The sequence below is a fragment of the Eriocheir sinensis genome, chromosome 37 (assembly GCF_024679095.1).
Source record: "Eriocheir sinensis breed Jianghai 21 chromosome 37, ASM2467909v1, whole genome shotgun sequence".
Classification (NCBI taxonomy): Eukaryota; Metazoa; Arthropoda; class Malacostraca; order Decapoda; family Varunidae; genus Eriocheir; species Eriocheir sinensis.
Window position 1 is genome coordinate 14,943,435 of NC_066545.1, and position 19,563 is coordinate 14,962,997.

The 19,563-nt window shown below is 42.6% G+C and overlaps 2 protein-coding genes across 3 annotated transcripts; one reads left to right on the forward strand and one right to left on the reverse strand.

Moving 5' to 3' along the window:
• Positions 1-1,474: 1,474 nt before the first annotated feature.
• LOC127008349 (spartin-like) lies at positions 1,475-12,173 on the forward strand. 2 transcript variants are annotated; one of them, XM_050880248.1, is made up of 12 exons: positions 1,475-1,743; positions 3,915-4,079; positions 4,285-4,415; positions 4,586-4,704; positions 4,879-4,970; positions 5,175-5,343; positions 5,698-5,850; positions 6,249-6,422; positions 7,149-7,343; positions 7,814-7,935; positions 8,375-8,505; positions 8,857-12,173. In XM_050880248.1, the coding sequence occupies exons 2-12, from the start codon at positions 3,915-3,917 to the stop codon at positions 9,143-9,145; spliced, it is 1,740 nt and encodes a 579-aa protein (XP_050736205.1). In that variant the 5' UTR covers positions 1,475-1,743; the 3' UTR covers positions 9,146-12,173. The 2 variants fall into 2 exon arrangements, with proteins under 2 accessions (XP_050736205.1, XP_050736206.1); XM_050880249.1 differs by having other exon boundaries at positions 1,476-1,743; positions 6,249-6,410.
• A 646-nt stretch (positions 12,174-12,819) lies between these two features.
• LOC127008348 (E3 ubiquitin-protein ligase UHRF1-like) lies at positions 12,820-19,430 on the reverse strand. Its single transcript, XM_050880247.1, has 13 exons — positions 18,722-19,430; positions 17,854-18,006; positions 17,523-17,710; positions 17,248-17,404; positions 16,695-16,887; positions 16,236-16,422; positions 15,870-16,101; positions 15,428-15,639; positions 15,141-15,281; positions 14,867-15,023; positions 14,615-14,758; positions 14,085-14,234; positions 12,820-13,809 (listed from the first exon to the last, which is right to left on the reverse strand). Exons 1-13 carry the CDS (start codon positions 18,869-18,871, stop codon positions 13,564-13,566), a joined length of 2,310 nt encoding a protein of 769 aa, XP_050736204.1. The 5' UTR covers positions 18,872-19,430; the 3' UTR covers positions 12,820-13,563.
• Between the last annotated feature and the right edge of the window lie 133 nt (positions 19,431-19,563).

Consider the following 19,563-nt stretch of genomic DNA (forward strand, 5'->3'; position numbering starts at 1 on the left):
TCCGTGCTGGCTTACGTGGAGATTGGATTATTGAAGTCTTAATTAGTATCACCACCACCCATAACAACTACTTATTACTGGGCGTCCTTCACTCGTTCTTCCTGTTTTCCAAGTTAATTTCCTACTTACTCTCTCTCTCTCTCTCTCTCTCTCTCTCTCTCTCTCTCTCTCTCTCTCTCTCTCTCTCTCGTTGCCTCTTGATTTAATATATCGCTTCTTCTTCCCCTTCCTCTTAATTCTTTTTTCTCTTGCTTTAATTCCTCTTTTATCACTTAATTATTTCTCTAGCTTTGCCTCGATCTTCTCTTTGCTTCTTTGCCTCTTCTCCCCTTCCTCTTAATTCTTTCTCTATAAGCTTAATTTCCTCTTTATCACATTTTCTTCTGTAGGTAACCCAAAGGAACGCCAACTCGATCTATACTTATATATACTATACACCTCACTCTACCATGCAAGATATCCTGTACTGACGTCAATAAACCCATAATCCCAGCAGGAGGAAGTATGAGTAATGAATAAGTCACCCTTTTTACGAACGTCATCCATCACGTGCGGCAACGCCAGCTCTATCTACACACCTCACTCTACTATGCAATATCCTGTACTAACGTCAATAAACCCATAATCCAGCTGGAGGAAGTATATAAAAGTAATGAATAAATCACCCTTAATGTACGTCATCGCTATTTATATATAGGCCTACCATGCAGTTTAAATTAAGGAACGCCAGCTCTATCTATACGTACACCTCACTCTACCATGCAATATCCGTACTAACGTCAATAAACCCATAATCCAGCAGGACGAAGTATGAGTAATGAATAAATCACCCTTTTTACTATCGCTATAGGCCTAGACCAGTCTATATATACATACATACATAGACGGGGACGCCAGCTCTGTCTAAGTACGTACACCTCACTCTACCGTTCAATATCCTGTACTAACGTCAATAAACCCATAATCCAGCAGCAGGAAGTATGAGCAATGAATAAATCACCCATCCATAACGTCATTCATCACGTGCATGCGCGCATATATATAGCTATAGGCCTACCAATTCAAAGGAACGCCAACTCTATCTACACCTCCCTGTACTAACGTTAATAAACCCATAATCCAGCAGCAGGAAGTATGAGTAATGAATAAATCACCCATCCATTACGTCATTCATCACGTGCGTATATATATAGCTATAGGCCTACCAATTCAAAGGAACGCCAACTCTATCTGCACCTCCCTGTATTAACGTTAATAAACCCATAATCCAGCAGCAGGAAGTATGAGTAATGAATAAATCACCCATCCATAACGTCATTCATCACGTGCGTATATATATAGCTATAGGCCTACCAATTCAAAGGAACGCCAACTCTATCTACACCTCCCTGTACTAACGTTAATAAACCCATAATCCAGCAGCAGGAAGTATGAGTAATGAACGAATCAGCCGGAATCACCCAGCCATTACGTCATCACCCATAGGACCATCTCGTCTCGCCACACCTCCTTGGCCTTGAACCTCTTGTATCTTGCGTCTGACAGCCCGTGGAGGTGGTGGTCGGCCTGGCTGTCAGTCGTGTGGGTAGCCAGAGCACTCTACTCATGCTCCTTATCCCTTGCCAGACGTGACATTGAGGAGGAGCTGAGGATTTGGTGCATACATTTACTGAGTGGTGTGGTAGAGGACGGCTCAGGACGCAGGGACGGGATATTACGGCCAGATACAGCACACCAAGCAAGGTTAGGCATGCATGGATTTCTGTATGGCAGGGGCGGGCAGGGTGCTTGCCTCTATTGTATTTGCTTACCCTTAGTGATAGTTTAAGAGGCATAAGAGTCAGGGCTTCTACCAAGGAGGCTTCTACCGGCAACGTATTCCAGGGTGAAGACAGCCAGCAAGGTTAGGCATGCATGGATTTCTGTATGGCAGGGGCGGGCAGGGTGCTTACCTTTATTGTATTTGCTTACTCTTAGTGATAGTTTGAGAGGCATAAGAGTCAGGGCTTCTACCGGTGTCCTGAGCAACGTATTCCAGAGTGAAGACAGCCAGCAAGGTTAGGCATGCATGGATTTCTGTACGGCAGGGGCCAACAGGGTGCTTACCTTTATTGTATTTACTTACCCTTACTGATAGTTTAAGAGGCATAGGAGTCAGGGCTTCTACCAAGGAGGCTTCTACCGGCAACGTATTCCAGGATGAAGACAGCCAGCAAGGTTAGGCATGCATGGATTTCTGTATGGCAGGGGCGGGCAGGGTGCTTACCTTTATTGTATTTGCTAAGTTTTAGTGATAGTTTAAGAGGCATAAGAGTCAGGGCTGCTAGTAAGGAGGCTTCTACCGGCAACACATTCCAGGGTGAAGACAGCCAGCAAGGTTAGGCATGCATGGATTTCTGTATGGCAGGGGCGGGCAGGGTGCTTACCTTTATTGTATTTGCTTACCCTTACTGATAGTTTAAGAGGCATAGGAGTCAGGGTTTATAAAGGCTGTCCCATGTCTCAATACCAGTGGGGACTGAGGATAGCAAGCAAAGGTAGGCAGGATTGGTTTTGTGGCAAGGGCATCTCTCTTTAAGGTTTCAACATGCCAGTCATAGGTATTTATAGGAGAGTTAATGCTGGTACTATTGATGACCCCTTCCAGCAGTTTTTTCCTTGGGTTCACAATGCGAGGAGGGCGTGAAGACAGCGAGCAAGGTTAGGCAGGATTGTGTGTGTGTCAGGGGCGTCTCTCTTAAGGGTTTCAATATGGCAGTCATAGCTATTTATAGAAGAGTTAATGCTGGTACTACGTATTTATTGATGACCCCCTCTGGCAGTTTTTTCCTTGGGTTCACAATGTGAGGAGGATGTAAAGACAGCGAGCAATGTTAGGCAGGATATGGTATGCCAGGAAATGGTGATAAGAGTGACAATATAACAGTTTTTATGTACTTTGAGAGAGAGAGTAAAATAATTAATGTTTGTACTATTGATGACCCCTCCAGCAGTTTAATCCAGGAGTTCACAACTTTTGAGGAGAAAACTTATTTCTCTTATGGTTGTGATGTCTTAGTCTGAGGAGTTTTAGTGTGTGGCTGCAGTGCTCATAAAGGCTGCCTCTTCTATGTCTCACTCTCACATCGGTCGTTTTATTTTTAAAGAGTATTAACACTGGCTCGTGACTACATCTCCCCTCCCATTGGTCTAGAATTTTCACATTGGGGTGGCATCCTTAGGGTACCTCACTCATCTGCTTATTTCCCTGGTAAGCCTTTTATCAGGTGGTTATCAGCAGGGAAAGCCCAACACAGTGTACAGCAAGGGCCGAATGTATGGGAGACACGCCAGCTCTACTGTAGGTACAAGAACGAAGCACTGGTGTTTAGCATATTCATCAAAAGCATGTAAAGCCCAAAACATACATAGCACAAAAACAAGACAAAGTTTTAGCATACGTATTCATTCATTCATCATTCATTCTTTCATTCATTCATTCATTCATTCATTCATTCATCAAAGGCTTTTTACTTGCCTGTCTTGAGGAATCACCCCAATAAATTAGGGTGCCGTGGGTGTTATGGGCGACAAAATAAAAATGGCTACATTTGGGTTTGAGAGCCATATATGATAAATGTTGGAGCAAAGATGTATATGATTAGCAACAACTTGAGGTCATGGGAACTATTTTTTGAGACTTAATAACGTCATTGTAAATTTGCTTTGCGTTGGAGTAGCTTCTTCAGTTTAGCTGTGTAGTAGAAATTGTATTAAACTATTCTTTATTCTAGCTTGCAGTTCAAGCTATATATTTCAGCTAAAGGTTCATGTTAGAGGCATTGCACTGAGTAGGTCCAGTAACAGTTCAGTTTGATGTGTGTGGAAGAAACTATTGTGTGTGTGGTGAAATGACAGTCTAGTACCCATTACAGATGAGTCAGGAACCCCCCAAGAAGGTCGTTCCCCCCCGCCCCGCACCCCCCATCAGCCTGGAGAGAGACGCCACCCCACATGAGCATTTTGAGGCTACCTACCAAGAAGCTTACCAGCTGATTGATCGCGGCATCACGCTCATCACTGAGGGTCACAATGCACAGGTGAGGAGTGCCCTAAACTGGGATTACGGTTATATTATTGACTAGATGAAGTAATAGCTTGGTGATATTATGACTGAATTTAAATACGCTGACTAGTTATTTATATTACAAGACATTGCTAAATATATCCAAGGTTAGAATTTGCTGCTTGTTTGCTAAGTATCACAGAAAATTAATTTATTCATGTGGTGGTGTGACCCAACAGGCAAGTGTGCTGCTTCAGAAAGGACTCGGTCTCATTGACAAGGCGTTGGCCATCAAGATAGAGAGTTTTGACTGCAGTGCCGAGAAAACACAAGAGTATGCTGAGATGCAAGTCAAGATGAGGTGCACCAGGTTAGTAGTGCGGCTTATTGGACTAGCACGTGTCAGAATAGCTTGGGTAATAAAAGTCTAAACTATACTCTTTTTAGTCAGGAATATTGTCAGTAATCATAGACTTTATAAATTACTTCTTATTAAGGGAGTTTGTAAAGTTGAAGGTAGTATTATTGTTTTTATTACAGGAAAGAGGTCCTTGAGCACTTCTCCGATGCCCAGGCTGCCTCAGGGGGAACAGGAGGTAGGCAGCAGGTGGAGGATGCCCCGCCCTCCTATGACGACTACCTCAGGTCCTTGGAGTCAGGTGTGTGGTGGAGGGTGGCCACATTTATTACCGTTTACTGTTTATGTGATGAGTGATTGGATTTGTTGTCTTACAGAGAACAACCTTTTCTACATTATACTCAACATTACTAACGATTAAATTTATCAGTTAAAGAGGAAGACAATATAGAATGATACCAATCTTCATTTCCAGGGGCTTCAGGGAGCAGTGCAGCAGCAGCATCAACAGCAGGAGCAAGAGCAGTGGGAGACAATAACATTGCTTCCTACCCCACTCTGTCACCGGTGGGTGTTGTTAACATGAAATGGTCAAGCCTGTGACCACACATAAGCTACTCTGTCTGCATTGGCTTACTACTCCTTAAATATGCATCATTAAGTCATTATGTATTTATCTTATCAGAAAATAGGCTTCATTATCTCTGTAGTTTATAGATAGGCAAGATATTTTCTATCCTAAGACATTTTCTCCTTTTCACCATCCCACAGGACTGGGAGATGGTGAACAACTCCCCCGTGGTCACACCAGTAGTGAATGCCCAGCAAGGGGAGATGATTCTTAATATTGAGAATGGTGTGCAAATCTTCTTCATCCTTCCCGATGGCACCGTCACCAGCCCCTCCTACCCGTCCTTCCTGGCCATCTTCACTTTTCCCGGTTAGTCTGCACTGGCCTTGCACATCACTTACCTGATGTGCACACAATCATCAAAGATTAAGGCTTGAATGATATGTAACATTATCCTTTTCTGACGGCATGAATGTTTCAATGCTGCCTTATTTTCTTCTTATTTTCATTTAACATCCTGATTTTCCCTTGTGGGGTTGGATGAATGCTGCCTTGTCTATAAGAGTTAACCCCTTGCAATGTGTGTGGGAGACAGTTATATATTCAGAGTTATGGGCTATTCCCTATTTTGCACAAGAGATCAGTTCATATGGGAACAATTCAATGGTCTGGTGATGATCATTTCACATTCATAAACCCATTGCAATTTCTCTCTTCCCACAGAGCCCATCAAGGGTATCCCAGGAACAGATGCCAATGCTCGAGGCTTCCTGCAGGTGGGGGAGTGGAGTTACCCTTTGGTGCCAGCTCAGAGCCCAGTCCTCCACTCCTTCTATGGAGCCTACATGTTCCCAAACTTCTCCAGTAGTGAAGCAGGTGAGTGATAGAGCAGTGAATATGATTAAGGTGTTTATTGAGGGCAGCAGGAACATGTTTCTGCATCTCATTTTTTTCCCTGTTATGGTTATATTGTACTAGGGATTGTAGACTCATTCTATAATTATTTTCAGAGACTTTTAATGACATTTTAGGCTTTCTTGAGTAATTCTGATTTGTCATAAGGTTCATTGCTAATCCATGGTGTACATCAACGATATGCCAGACAGGTTGACAGGCAATACAAACTTAGGTACTATAGGATGTTAGCAAGCTATTTTCACATCCTTACCCTACAACTATTTCCAAGATGTTTTCCACTTATATCTCAATAAAACATTTTCCAGACTGCTTTTTACCCTTATTCAGCTTTCTCTCCTCCCTCTTCCTTCATTCAGGGTCCAGCGTGGGGGTCATCCTGCCAGACACAGTGGACAAAGACACTCGGGTTCTCTTTGAGCAGATCCTGACACAGATGACATCATACCAGAAGCAAGCACCCCCATCAGAAGAGGCGGCCACTGCAGTCAAGGAATCCACGGCCGAGCGCATTGCTGCAGGTTTGGTCACAGGTATAATCCCCTTTGGAAGGCCTCAGTAAGACCACTGCTACCCTTGTGTTTGCTCTCGTAACGTAGACTTTGAAGCAGTGGTTTACGAAGAGTGACTGTCATCGTTTGTGTATTTAGCTTTGCATAGTATTCGGTTGTGGCAAAATTGTGCTGGCTAAAGTAATTCTGGTGCATGGAGTGGGAGTGTTAAGGAGTCATTGGGTATAGTTGTAAATATTGTGTGTTATGCTTCATCTTTCCTTGTATGACTAGTTCAGTTGTCTTATGACCACTCTTTTTGGGGCCTCTAGGGGGGACTTGCATTTTACCCTTTAGATATTGTAGATTTACTTATTTATTTATTTATTTTTTGTTGTGTTTGAAAATACCCTAACCTTACCTAACTATACCCCAAATAGCCACCCTGTTTGTGTACTCAGTAAATGTGAATATCCTTCCAAAGTAATGAGACACACTATATAACAAAGTGAGGTCTTTCCTTGTTGATTTATGCCATATACAGTACTTTCCTGAAATGTCTTAAGAACTGTAGACTAGTTTATTATATTCCATAGTCCAGATAAGATTACTTCAGTGTTGATAGAATGGAGTGGTCTGCAGATAGTTTGAGTGACAGTGTTTGTGGATTTCTGCCAACCTGCATGCTTGAATATCTGCCGCTCTGCATGGTCACTAATGAGAGTACACCACCGTGAAAGTTGCATCATTCACTTACCCGTACCACAGGGGCAGAGGCAGTGTCCAAGGGCGTGGTGTGGGGTGCGGCCAAGCTGAGTGAACTGATCTCCTTTGGGTCAGAGAGCCTGAAGGAGTATGTGCCACCAGCAACAGAAAAAAAGGAGATTGACCCCAAGTGGCACAAGACAGCATCGGTGGCAAGAGATGTTTCTGGCAAGGCTGTGAAAGTCAGTGGCTATCTGTGTAAGTTCTTGCCTTTCCTTTATTTCCCATTCATGTTCTTTCATTCTCTTAACCCAGCTTTATGTCAGTAGTTCAAGCAAATTATGACTCCCCAGTCCATTTTGTAGACTTCTTTCAATATGTACAAGTTTTAGTTGCATAAATTTCAGTTGTTTTGCTATTTTTCTCATCATAAAACAAGAGGAAAATTAACAATAAATCTCAAAGCAGGATTGTCATTTGTAAAGTTGCTTGTTGTGTTTGGCAGTGCAATTTTAGCCACATGTTCATCACTTTGTTGTGTTTTTGCATTGAAATGTCGTACTTTCTGCCATTCGAAAAGAAGAAAAATAATCTGGGAAATATACCCCTCTATTATTATTCAATTACTTCACATAATGCTAAGATCTTTCAGGTTCTTGACATTATTTCCAAATAGACGTGACCTTTACATTCACCCTTTTAACTTGTTCCCTTGTTTTGTCCCTCAGTGAGCCAGGTGGGCAAGGCAACCATGGCACTGGGACGTAAAGCTGCCCCGCACCTCCAGAGGCATGGAACCAAAGCCATCACCCACCTGACAGGGCAGACGGAGAGAGAAGCTTCCTCCAACGTAAGTTTGTGCTCGTGTCGTGTGATGTTGGGGTATAGCAGGGAGCTTTTTTCAGTAATGTTTGTCATATCCGATGTTCTGTCATCAGTGGATGGAAGTATTTACCAACACACTGAGGGAAACTCAAAAGGGGGTGGGAGGGAAGTTGAGAGAAGTTTGTGAGGGAGGGAATCCATCTTAGCTAGTAGCAATAGGGAACCAGTGTCTTGTTGGATAAGCTAAACCTACATTATTTGCACATCATAGAACCTTAGATAAAAATAGTAAATTAAATTAAACAAATCTTTCATATATAATCATTTGTCACAAAGTTTATGTCACCACACCACAGAGACTCATTCCAAGAAGTAAAGAAAACAAGACAGCAGATATATAAATTTATAAATTTTCACACCATCACACCCTCGCATTTGTCACTGATTTATTACTTTTTTTTCAGGTGGATGGAGTGATGGAGGTGGCGGCTGGGGCAGTGAAAGGAGCCTCCACCATCTACATGGGTCTGGAGTCTGCCGCTGCTACTCTGGCCACCAGCCTCACCGACAGCACAGTCAAAGTGGTGACTCACAGGTAGCGTGTGTTGCTGTTTGGCTGGTTTATACTCTCATGTACTTGGGAACCTGAGTAGTGACTTTATAGCGTTCTTGATCCAGCCGCAATTCAGTGTTTGTTTTCTTTTTATTATTTTACCCTTCATTTCCCAGTCAGAGATCATAGTCTTTTGTCAGTTCATCACCTAGATTAAAATCTTAAACAAAAATGTAACCACTTCTTTCAAATGGTCAAACTCAGTGTGTAGTGTTACTTGATTTTTTTTTTCTTGTTTTTCTGGCATCTTGTAGCAAAGTGTCAGATATCAGAATAAAATTTGTTACATGTCATATTTGTCAGCCTCACAATCATGTCTGGTGTATTTGGCAGGTATGGAGAAGAGGTCGGCTCACTGACAGACAACACACTGTATGCAGTGGGCCAGACTGCCTGGGCCGGCCACAACATTGCCTCCCTTGGAGTGAAAGGTGTGGCCAAGCGGGCTGCCAAGGACACTGGCAAAGCCCTCGTCCTCCAGCATGAAGAAAAGAAGAAAGCTGGCCAAGGAGTAGAGGAGGCTGAAGAAGCAATGGAACAAGATACACCAAAAGAAGAGAAGCAGGACGCTGAGCAGCCTCCTGTTAGACCTGTCAGGGAGAAGAAAGCCTTTCCATTGTGAGACAGTGAGGTACTATTTGCTCTACTGAAATGTATATGATACGCACACATCCACACTCACACACACATGAACAGGCACCACACACACACACACACACACACACACACACACTTTCGTAATTCTCCGGTAGTCAAATCTTTTTTGGTTCACCAGCTTCTGCCTCTGCTTTCCACTTCCAGTAAGGTGGAGAACACAAAGTGCTTGTGATGTTTCACCTCATCAGATTGAAATCCTTACAAAATATATTGCATTCCTGCTTCACTAGTAAAGTTCTTACATTCTATGCTGATTGAGGTGAACAGCTGAGCCCTAGCAACACTCAGGGACTATCAAAATTGAAGCTGAAATTCTGGTAGTGTCACCTTTAATATGGTCTTGCATTCAGTGGGATTGTAGCTCCTGGTTTCTTGAGCAGTGTATGAGTTGGTGGTGTCCTTGTAGTGAAGTTTTTCATTATTTCCACATTTGGCGCATTACAGTAATGGGTCCACGCAGTGTTCTCCACTGGCAGCTATGTTGCAAAACTGCGAGAATCATATATATGTATATATGATAGTTTATATACAAGTCATATTGATGTTACTGCAGTTATTTGACTGTTTAGTACAATTACGAGTCAAGACCCTTTTGATTATAATTATTATCATTATTTTCAAGACAGCATTGTAAACACTGTCACTTCCTCAGAATTTAAACTTGACTATTGCAGTCTCATTACATTTTTTGTCTTGATGCAATGTACTTCATCATCCTCCTGTATTCCCTGCAGCACACCAGCAAAGTCAGAGTTTATTGCAAATCTGAGGCAGTGCTGCCAACGGCTCTCTTTGAGTTATTTTTCTATGTCTTACTGTATTGTCAACTGATCGTCCTTCGTTTAGCTGCCGTCTGTAATATTTGTTTGTGCTTCTTAGGCATGGAGGTAGAATTGGTGGAATCGACATCAGCCCAATTAAGTGAATCCGCCCGAGCTGTCAATTTTACGGCCAGGTGTCAGGTGTTGTCAGGTCAGGCTCCCTCTTAATGGGCTCGGCCAGGCTCGCCCACCCCCATCTTTTGGCCATAAATTTGACAGTTCGTCGGCTTCACCTCAATGAATGGGATTAGCGGGCCGTGTCGACTCCACCAATTCTACCTCCATGTTCTTAGGGTTCACAATTATTTGTATTGTTATTGTTTCATTTTCAATAACTCATATAGTTTTTATATGTGGAAGTTTCTCAATTTGGGATGCTCCTTTTTCTCTTCATCATCTTTGGTTATTTGAGAGAATCTTCTTAATATTTTGGAGAATATTACTCTGCTTGTGACATTGTTTCCCAGCCATGTGATCTGATTAATAGGATATATATATATATTATTTCCAGTTGAGAAATATATGCCTGAATGTTCTCACGGCTCTGTAATGAAACAGTTTATTGCCTCGAGTTGCGTGACATGTCTGATGATGTTTTGCTGTCTCCTTGTTGACCTCTCTGTCGCATGTCTCCTGTTACTCCCACATATCATCTGGGTCGCTGTCCTGTTTCTGGTGGTTAGTGGTTTTCACATACTGAATCCTCTACAAGTGTGAGATATATTGTACAAGGTTAGTTTCTTCCATCTTGTGTGCCTGTTCCTGTTGTTTGTATCACATTTTGTTTGTATCTTCATGCATGTGAAGTGTCTACATCATTTGTATTTGATTTCTGGTGCCTTTTCATTTAATCTCACTACATTTCATTCAATATTTCCAGTATTAACATTTTGTCTTTGTCTTCATTATACTTTTATATCCATTTAGTTATATTGTTCAACCCCAGTGGATCAAGGGGGCTTCGTGGTGCAGTAGTTAGCACACTCGGCTCACAACCGAGAGACCCCGGGTTCAATTCCCGGGCGGAGTGGAAAAATTTGGGCGGCTTTTCCGATACCCTACGCCCCTGTCCACCCAGCAGTGAATGGGTACCAGATATTAATCGGGGGTTGTGTCCCGTCTCCAGGGATCTCTTCCCTTCTATAATTCCTTCCCCTTCTGTCTCTCTCCGGCATATGACTACAGATGTTGCGCCGACTACACAAAACTTTTCAACTTTCCCAGTGGGTCAGTTTCATCTTCATCTTATATTTTCTCTCTTTCATCAATTGAGCTTCTTTGGCTGCCTCCTGCATCATTCTGTGTAATACCTTTCTTTTCTGACAATGATTATCGAAAACAATTCAATAACATTTGCTTTTGTTAAAAATGCAGGTCAGATGATGTAGTGTATTGAGTGAATCAAGTATTACATCAGCAGTATTCACTTTGTGAGGTATTAAAACTAGGTTCAAAAGAGAAATTAAAGAGCACTGTATTCTGCATAAATGTACATGTGTAAAAGAATAGGAGTGAGAGTGATCAAAGTAGCCTCAGTGTTCTGAAGGGAGGCAAGAGACTCAAGGTCCCATTAGGCATGGCTGTTATGTTAAGTGATCTGGATCTTATTTTCCCTGAGTGGAAATGACTTTGATCAAATATTTGTGTTGAACAGGACTGTTGAGTTGTTAGAATCTCCTGGGCATCCGTAGCTTTTAGAACAATACGGTTAATATACTTTATTGCACGAGGCATTAATGGACAAAAAGCTTTACTGAGAAGTACTATTTCTTTTGCATAAGTTCTCACACAGAAGAAGCATCTACTCACCTTTCCAAACAGCCATCAGTCAGTGAAGAATTTTACCTAATATAATGATAATTATTTATACCAGAACCATACTTGTATGTACGGAAATATATTACCGTAGTAGATTATTAATTTTACAGTCACAAAAATAGTTGGGTGAAAGCACACACACACACTTGCCCATTCACACATCTACAACACATGAAACTATATATGTATATATTAAGAATCACAAAGCCATCCCTACCCATATTCATCACCAGAACACGTAATTGGTGGTACACTGTATATTTGAAATCTTTATTTTGATTAGTTTTAATAAGTATTGAAAGAAGTGCTAATACTCAGTGTGCCTATGCTTTAGTAAATAAAAGTTAATCTGCATTTTAGTTTACATCCTGCCTATTATGTTAGAATATTAGGTACTTGTAAACTTTTGGCATTAAGAATCAACATTCTGATTACATATCATCATAGTCATGTTCAAGGATTCAAAGGGTTTATGGGGTTAAAGCTCCTCCCAAAAATATAGTGTTTGGGTTAAGATGAATATTGTTATGGTGGCAGCAGTGAGGAGGGTGCAGGGCAGGGGGGGTGAGAGGGACACTTCCTTGCCCTGTAACTCTCCTGCTGCCAACTGGGAGGGTGGCAGGGGTCGGGACAGGTCCAAGGCGTTGACCTGTGTGATAGGCAGGGACAAGAGGCTCCTTGGTGGGGCTGCCAGGCAAATTCAAAAACTGTTCCTTGTTTTGCTGCAGTTCCTTTCCTGGAGAGCTCTAGGTCCACCCCTCCCTCAGACGGGCCGTCAACAGCCTCACTCCGTTCAGTACAATGTCTGCTTATTAGTGTTGACTCTTCAACATGCCTTCGTCCTGGCCTTGCCTCAGTATAAATTGTGGCCATTGATGAAGATGGTAAAGCTTCTACTTAACTGCTGACACCAAACTAAAACATCTTTGATTCAAATATCTTACATCATGAATAAACTTAAAGCTCAGTCTACATTACAGGGAACAATGAAACTAAGTAATTTTTCATAAATATACATATATTTAAGCAACTTAAAACAATGAATTACAGAAGTAATTTCATGAGTACAAAATCACAGTGGGGAACCTAATCAACAGTGATCACTGTATGAGTACCAAGCTATGATGGAATATGGTGAAGTGATGATTACAATGAGTGCCTTGCCATGAAGGAAACAATACAACAGACGATTCACAAAGCATTAGACTCCAGCACCACAGCCAGATATGAATATTCTGTATTTTAGAAAACTGAATTTCATCAAATAAAGATAAAACATCAAATACTTCCTCTACACTATCAGGTAAGCAACAGCCAGCACAAAACTATAAGAACTACATATTTTGCACGGTTGTAAATCTTACTAGTATAATAATCTTTTAATTAAAGCATATATTATAGGCATATCATCTACCATCAATACCACTTCAAACTTCAGCAGTACACTTTCATTACTGCTGTCACTCCACATTTAAATGAACACGAGTATGCTAACCTATGAGGATAAGAGAATGGAACTATCCCAGGCGTTTCTGCTTACCATCGAGGGAAATAGCAAACAAGTATTGTATTGTGGATGAGTTTTATGAACATACAAAACTAATGAGTCATGTTTCAGGAAAGTGTTCGTTGATGTACTGGCTTGAAGCACCGATGTCCAAATATAAATGTTTCTAATGTGTAACAAAATTCCTGTTTCTCTCCATTGTTGAGACGATCATGCAGTGCAGCATAGCCATAAGATTCAGCGTGCAGCAGCATAGCCAGGGAACAGTGCCAGAAGGACCTCACTGAGTGGTTTATTGACCTGCATTTTATGATTCTTCCCTAGGTCATGTCTGCAGGCAGGGCAGGTATATACATCTGCCTTGAAGGAGCGCTGGAGGCAGGTCTTGCATACGTTGTGGCTGCAGTCGGTGGTCACAGGCTGGAACACCAACTCTTGGCAACACACACACAGAAACTTGTCTTGTACACTGCTCAGGAAGTACTGCAAGAGGTAGGTGAATGGAGGACAAGTTCATGAGGAAATAATCTCCATGTAGCATTAGTGTATAAAAAAATTCTGATAAAAGCCAAAAAAGGTGACATGATAGTAATACCACATATTGATTTCTAACTCCAAGAACCTATTTATTGAGAGGTATGCTGGATATACTTGATAGTTTACATATGAAGGCAAAGTTAAATTATTTCACAGGAGGGCAGTGCTGTATCACCAAAATAAAAGTCTTTCCTATTAGGTAAGAGTCATGTTGCACTTACCGCCTGGCCTTCAGAGAGCTGTGCCTTGCATTCCTCCCATAGTCGACTGTTCTGGGCGTCCTGCTCTATCAGGGCCTCCACCTCCTTCTCTACGCTATATCCAGTAGACTTTCTCTTCTTCTTTGCTGAGGCTGGTTTCTCTTCTTTCACCTGTAATTAGATCTGCTTTACCACTGGACTGTTTGGTTGTTTATATTCCTAACTTCTATACATGTATTCTGATGCCTACTCCTGAATAACTCCCTCAAGGTGAGATGGCCATGAAAGAACTCCCTCCCATTCTTTCACTCCATTCTTGCATACTCGTCTCCTTAGTTTTCTTTCCTTTTTTCATAGATAATTTAAAACTTCCCTCCTATTAACCTTGGGACTAAATGCTATTATTTGAGCAAATGATATATTCATTATTTTATCATACATTTTTTCTTATAGGCAGTTAGCTGTTACTTGCATTTTTCTAGATCAATGTCACTAAACTATGAAGTTGAAGTGAAGAAAAGTTTAGAATGATGGGCAAGTTACCATCTCACCTCAGCTTCTGTGTCCAAACTTCTTTTTCTCTTTTTGGTTTTGTCCTTCGGAGTTTTGGGAGCAACGTTTTGATTTGCATCCTTCTCCTCTTTTGCTGCAGCCTCTTCCTTCTCCTTCTGAGCCTCCAGGTAGCCCTCGGGATACTGCCAAAGGAAATGCTCTTGTTTACTTTGCTGCAATACCAACCATGCACCTTTAAAGCACCAGATATATATACATCTCCACAACATTTTGTTATCCACTGAGCACACCTGCATAACAAGCCCCAGCTGTTCAATTTTCTTCTTGCCCTCCTTGGTCCAGGGCGCCGGCGTGGGGTCATCCCTTCGCAGCAGATAACGCCACACCTTGAAGCCACTCTTCCCCTTGTCCTGCCAGTACTTTACTATTTTGTAGATTCCATCATACCTGTGGAGGGCACGACAGTATTAGACTGGCAAACTTACTACCAAACCATGCTAAGGGCATTTTGATGACCTGCAATGGGAGAAATGTGCACAAGGCATCAAATCAGTGAAAACATACCTGTTACCATCTTCAGGTGCATATTTGGAGTGTTTGCGTCCCTTTGCATTCCTGATGACCCGCACCGGCTTGCCCCCCCGCCAGTCCTTGGCCTCAGCTCCATCCTTGTTGACGGGAGCGTTGCAGTTCATGGCCAGCGCTCTGGTGAAGGAAGAAACCAAGACATAAATACTACCGAGCCTCACCCTAAACAGGAGCCAGATCTGCAACTGTTACACTGAAATAATTGAAGCTGAATCACTGTAGCATTGATTTCCCTGCAGCATCACTCCACTGAGCTGACTGACCTGTTCATGCGAGTCAGCAGCTGGTCACATGACTGCTCTGCCGTCCTCTTGTTGCCAGAGAGGTCACGGCCCCCTGAGCCAGTGTAGGTGAAGGAGTCCCCGTTGTCCTCATCATCCTCGTAGCCTCCAGAGAGGACGATGCTATAAGCCCCTTCGTTTTCCCGGCCGTGGATCCCCGCCACGTGAGGCCGATGCACTCCTGCCTCCGAGGCCTTGGATGAAAGGGATGAGGTCAGATGTGCTTCCACAATAAAAGCCCTTGAAAAAGTGAAGGAACCAATAATGATCAAGAATAGGGGCATAGAGTTGCATGCAAGGGATGATGTTGGGGATATAGGAGCTGCAGAACTGGGGGAAGAAAATGGTGAAAGAAAGAGTAAGGAAGTTATCTAAGTAACAAATGCAAAACTGATAAGATGAAGATGGCAGTCCAGAGCCTCACCTGCAGCCTAAACTTCCACAGAGTGCCAACCTCCACCCCAGGAATGGGACCAAAGTGGTTCTGGGGGACGATGGTGCACACCTTCTGGCGGCCGGCACACGCAAACCCTTTACCCCAGTCGCGGGAGGTGTTGCCCTTGGCGGAGGCCATCTTGGCTTTCTTTTTGCTGTCCTTCAATTTCTCTCCGGCTTTTACAATCTCACTGTCATCGTTCTTGCACAGTGGACAAAACCTGCAAAGCATTATAATACATCTACATTGCTGCAATTGGCCTCACTTCCAGACTTTATGTATATATGAAAAAATAATAACCAACTTTTGTAATACCCAGGAGTCTACACATGTCAATTAGCACCAAGTTCTCACCACTCATCCATGTCAGGGATGGCCTCCAGCGGGGGGCTGAGGCAGTAGATGTGGTAGGCCATGTCACACTCGTCACACATGATCTGCTTCTCGGGGTCCTCCTTCCCCCCACATTTGTGGCATCCACATTCCTTGCACTTGCGGCGAGGAAGATCTTTGCAGTTTGAGCAATTAGGTGCATTCTTTCCTGTAGATACACAGAATTTCATACATTACAAAAGGAATGAGATACTCCAGCCAAGATAAATTTTACTCTTTTGCATCAGCTCTGGGAAAGGACAACAAAAAAGGAAACCAGTTGTCATTTTTTCCAAATTTCACCTTTCAAGAAAATAATGAGAGTAATGTACTCTCCACTATTATATTTCCATTATGAACTAATTTGATTATGAAAATGAAACACATCTCAATATGGCAGAGAAAAACAAAAGTGTGTAGTAATATCAGAGAGCAGCTTACTCTTGGAGGGAGAGCCGTGGGCCACCAGCCTCTCCATATCCTCAGTTCGCTCAGTAAGCTTGATGTTCTTTTCCACAGCAAACAGTTCATCCACTAGTTTGATGTGGCAGTCCTCCATTGGTGAGCAGTCTGCCCCAACAAGCACTGCGGCCACCAACTCTTTCTGCGTCCTGCTGTTGACAACTTTAGTCACCTAAGAGAAAACATGATGACAAATGAAAATGTTTGTATTTTCATGCTGCTGCAGATGAGTTGGGCAGAAAACAGTTACAAGTTATAAAAATGGAGATTTGGAAAAAAAAGATTCCTTGCCCATTACAGAGTGAAACCTAAAGTGATGAAGCCTGAGGGATAGAGACCCTAATCTGGGAACTTTTTATATCATTTACACAAGGAAGACACTTGATGAATGCCACATGTGTTAGTGAAAGCAAGTGCATTGTACATAAAACTATTGCATATAATTTTTAGTATATTTTATAGAAATATCAACACAATTTCCTGGCAATTCATTAGTTTGCAGGACAGAAAACCCTGAGTTAAGAAACTTTACCTTGCAGTCAAACCAGTGGCCTCTTTGGTCGGGATCTTCAAGATTGTAGTTGGCCATGATTATGTCTCCGGGTTGTAGGTCCTCCAGAGACAGCTTATGGTAGGAGCGCGGCCGGATGTGCTTCAGCAGCAATTCTGAGGGAGGCTCTGAGTCATACCTGTGAAGATATATGTTACTTTAACTATGAAATATGATTTGGATATGTGAGACAAGAGTGAATTAAACCTAGTATTAAGTCCAGGCTCTGGGATATCATCAGTGAAAGTTACACTTGCCTCTCATCCACAAAATGATAGAGGAAGCCGTCATCCCCATCCAAGAGTTCCGCGCTGGGGTTGGGTGTTATCTTGGCTATCTTCCCCTCCCACCAGGTGCCATCATACAGGGATTTGCCATCAACCAAGTCCCCCACCCGGTAGTACTCGCTCTCCTTCTCACTCTTGCCAGCTGACTCAGAGCTGGCCTAATGGAAAAACAACAGCAGGGAATATATTGTTTATATAAAGTCTTGTTCCATCAAGGCAGCGACTTAAAAGAAACAATTTATACAACATGCATTTTTCATCCACATAAGATGGACTGATGTGCACACCAGTTTTTCCTCACCTGAGCATTCTCTTTGCCTTCCCCTTCTTGTTTGGCAGACACAGGCTTGGTGGGAGTGTTGGTGTTGCTCTCAGACAAAACTGGCTTCACCATCAGCTGGATGACATCATTGATGTTGATGTTGTAATCAAACATACTGTAGCCATCCTCCATCTGCCAAAAGTCATATCTTTATGTCAACCTCTGGTGCATGGTAATACATGTCCAAATACAAGTGCTGAAAATTTACCCGTTGTGACAATTTTGCTATCCAAAGAATAGATGACCTTTACACAAAGCTTTCAGTCCATGTCACAAATAACACCGAGAAAAATTAGCATGATTTTCCTACTTCTCCTTTCCTACATTAAGTGATTAACCCATGTGCGTCGGGTAACGGAAATTCCCGCTCGGACGGAAAGCGTCAGGTGGTGGGAGTTCCTGCCATCCGACGCGCTCGGCTTGGCCAAAAATAGCACCTCTTCCCAACGTCATATCTATGCCGTGCTGCAATGCAGACACTTCAAATTTATTTCATCATGGAGAGGAAGGATTGGCGATGAAAAAACAATATAAATTATTGTTTTCGTTTGAAATTGCCACATGGGGCATTGATGAAAGACACCTATTTTACAAAATCTATCAACACCGCCCACGCGCTGTGAGGACAACAATAGTCCTCTAGCCCGACGCTTATGGGTTAAGTTCTCACATTGATAAATTAATAGTTTCTGAAATAGATCGCTCAGTTCTGCTAAACAATCTCCAAATCATTAAAACGAGTATTAAATTCCCTAGTGATCAGTGAAGAAAAACTCTGAGGATACTTGGCAATGGCATAGACACATTGCCATGGATATAATTAAGACAAGTGTCCATCATGAAGTACCTGCTTGCCGCGGTAGAACAGTCGCTGGCGCTCCTTGGCCACGTTCAGCTTCTCCTCCACCATGGCTCGGAAGTCTTGGATGCTCGTCAGCTTGGAGATGGTGAGGACGACGGTCTGGGAGCCGTCCATGGTTCTAACCTTCACATACATCCTGGAAGTTTTATTTCACAGCCTGTTCTACTCCTGAGTCCAGTCCGCTACGGTGCCGCCTGCTGCCCTGCCTCGTCCTCCCTCTTCGGTGGATCTCTGACGCTTTGTATCGATTCTTAGGTCTTCACAGATTGATCTTCCTTTCTTTGTGACCTTTAAACTATTTTGATCTCGTAGTTTCCAGAGTCCAGCCCACTACGATGGTGCTTCTGCTGCCCTGCCTCGTCCACTGTCCTCCTTCTATGTGGATCTCTGACGCTTTGTATTGATTCCTAGGTCTTCACAGCTTGATCTCCCTTTCTGTGCCTTTTTTCTCTTGTTTTCTGGAGTCCAGCCCGCTACGAAGCTTCTGCTGCCTGCCTCGGCCTCCCTCTTCGGTAGACCTTTGACGCTTTGTATGGATTCTTAGACCTTCACAGCTTGATATTCCTTTCTTTGTGACCTTTAACTATTCCTCTCTTGGTTTTTGGCTCTCAACGAGGGGTGCCCGTGCCTGCGTGCCTGTGCCTGCTCGGGGCTTGTGAATATGGCGGGAAAAGATGTAAACAAACCACTAGACCATCTCACTCTGGGGACGTTTCATCATCACTTTCATGTCGATTAAAATTTACTAGGTTTACGAACACAACTATATTCATATCATCAGGTATATTATTACTAACACAGTTTTTTTTAACATATCAAGTATGAAT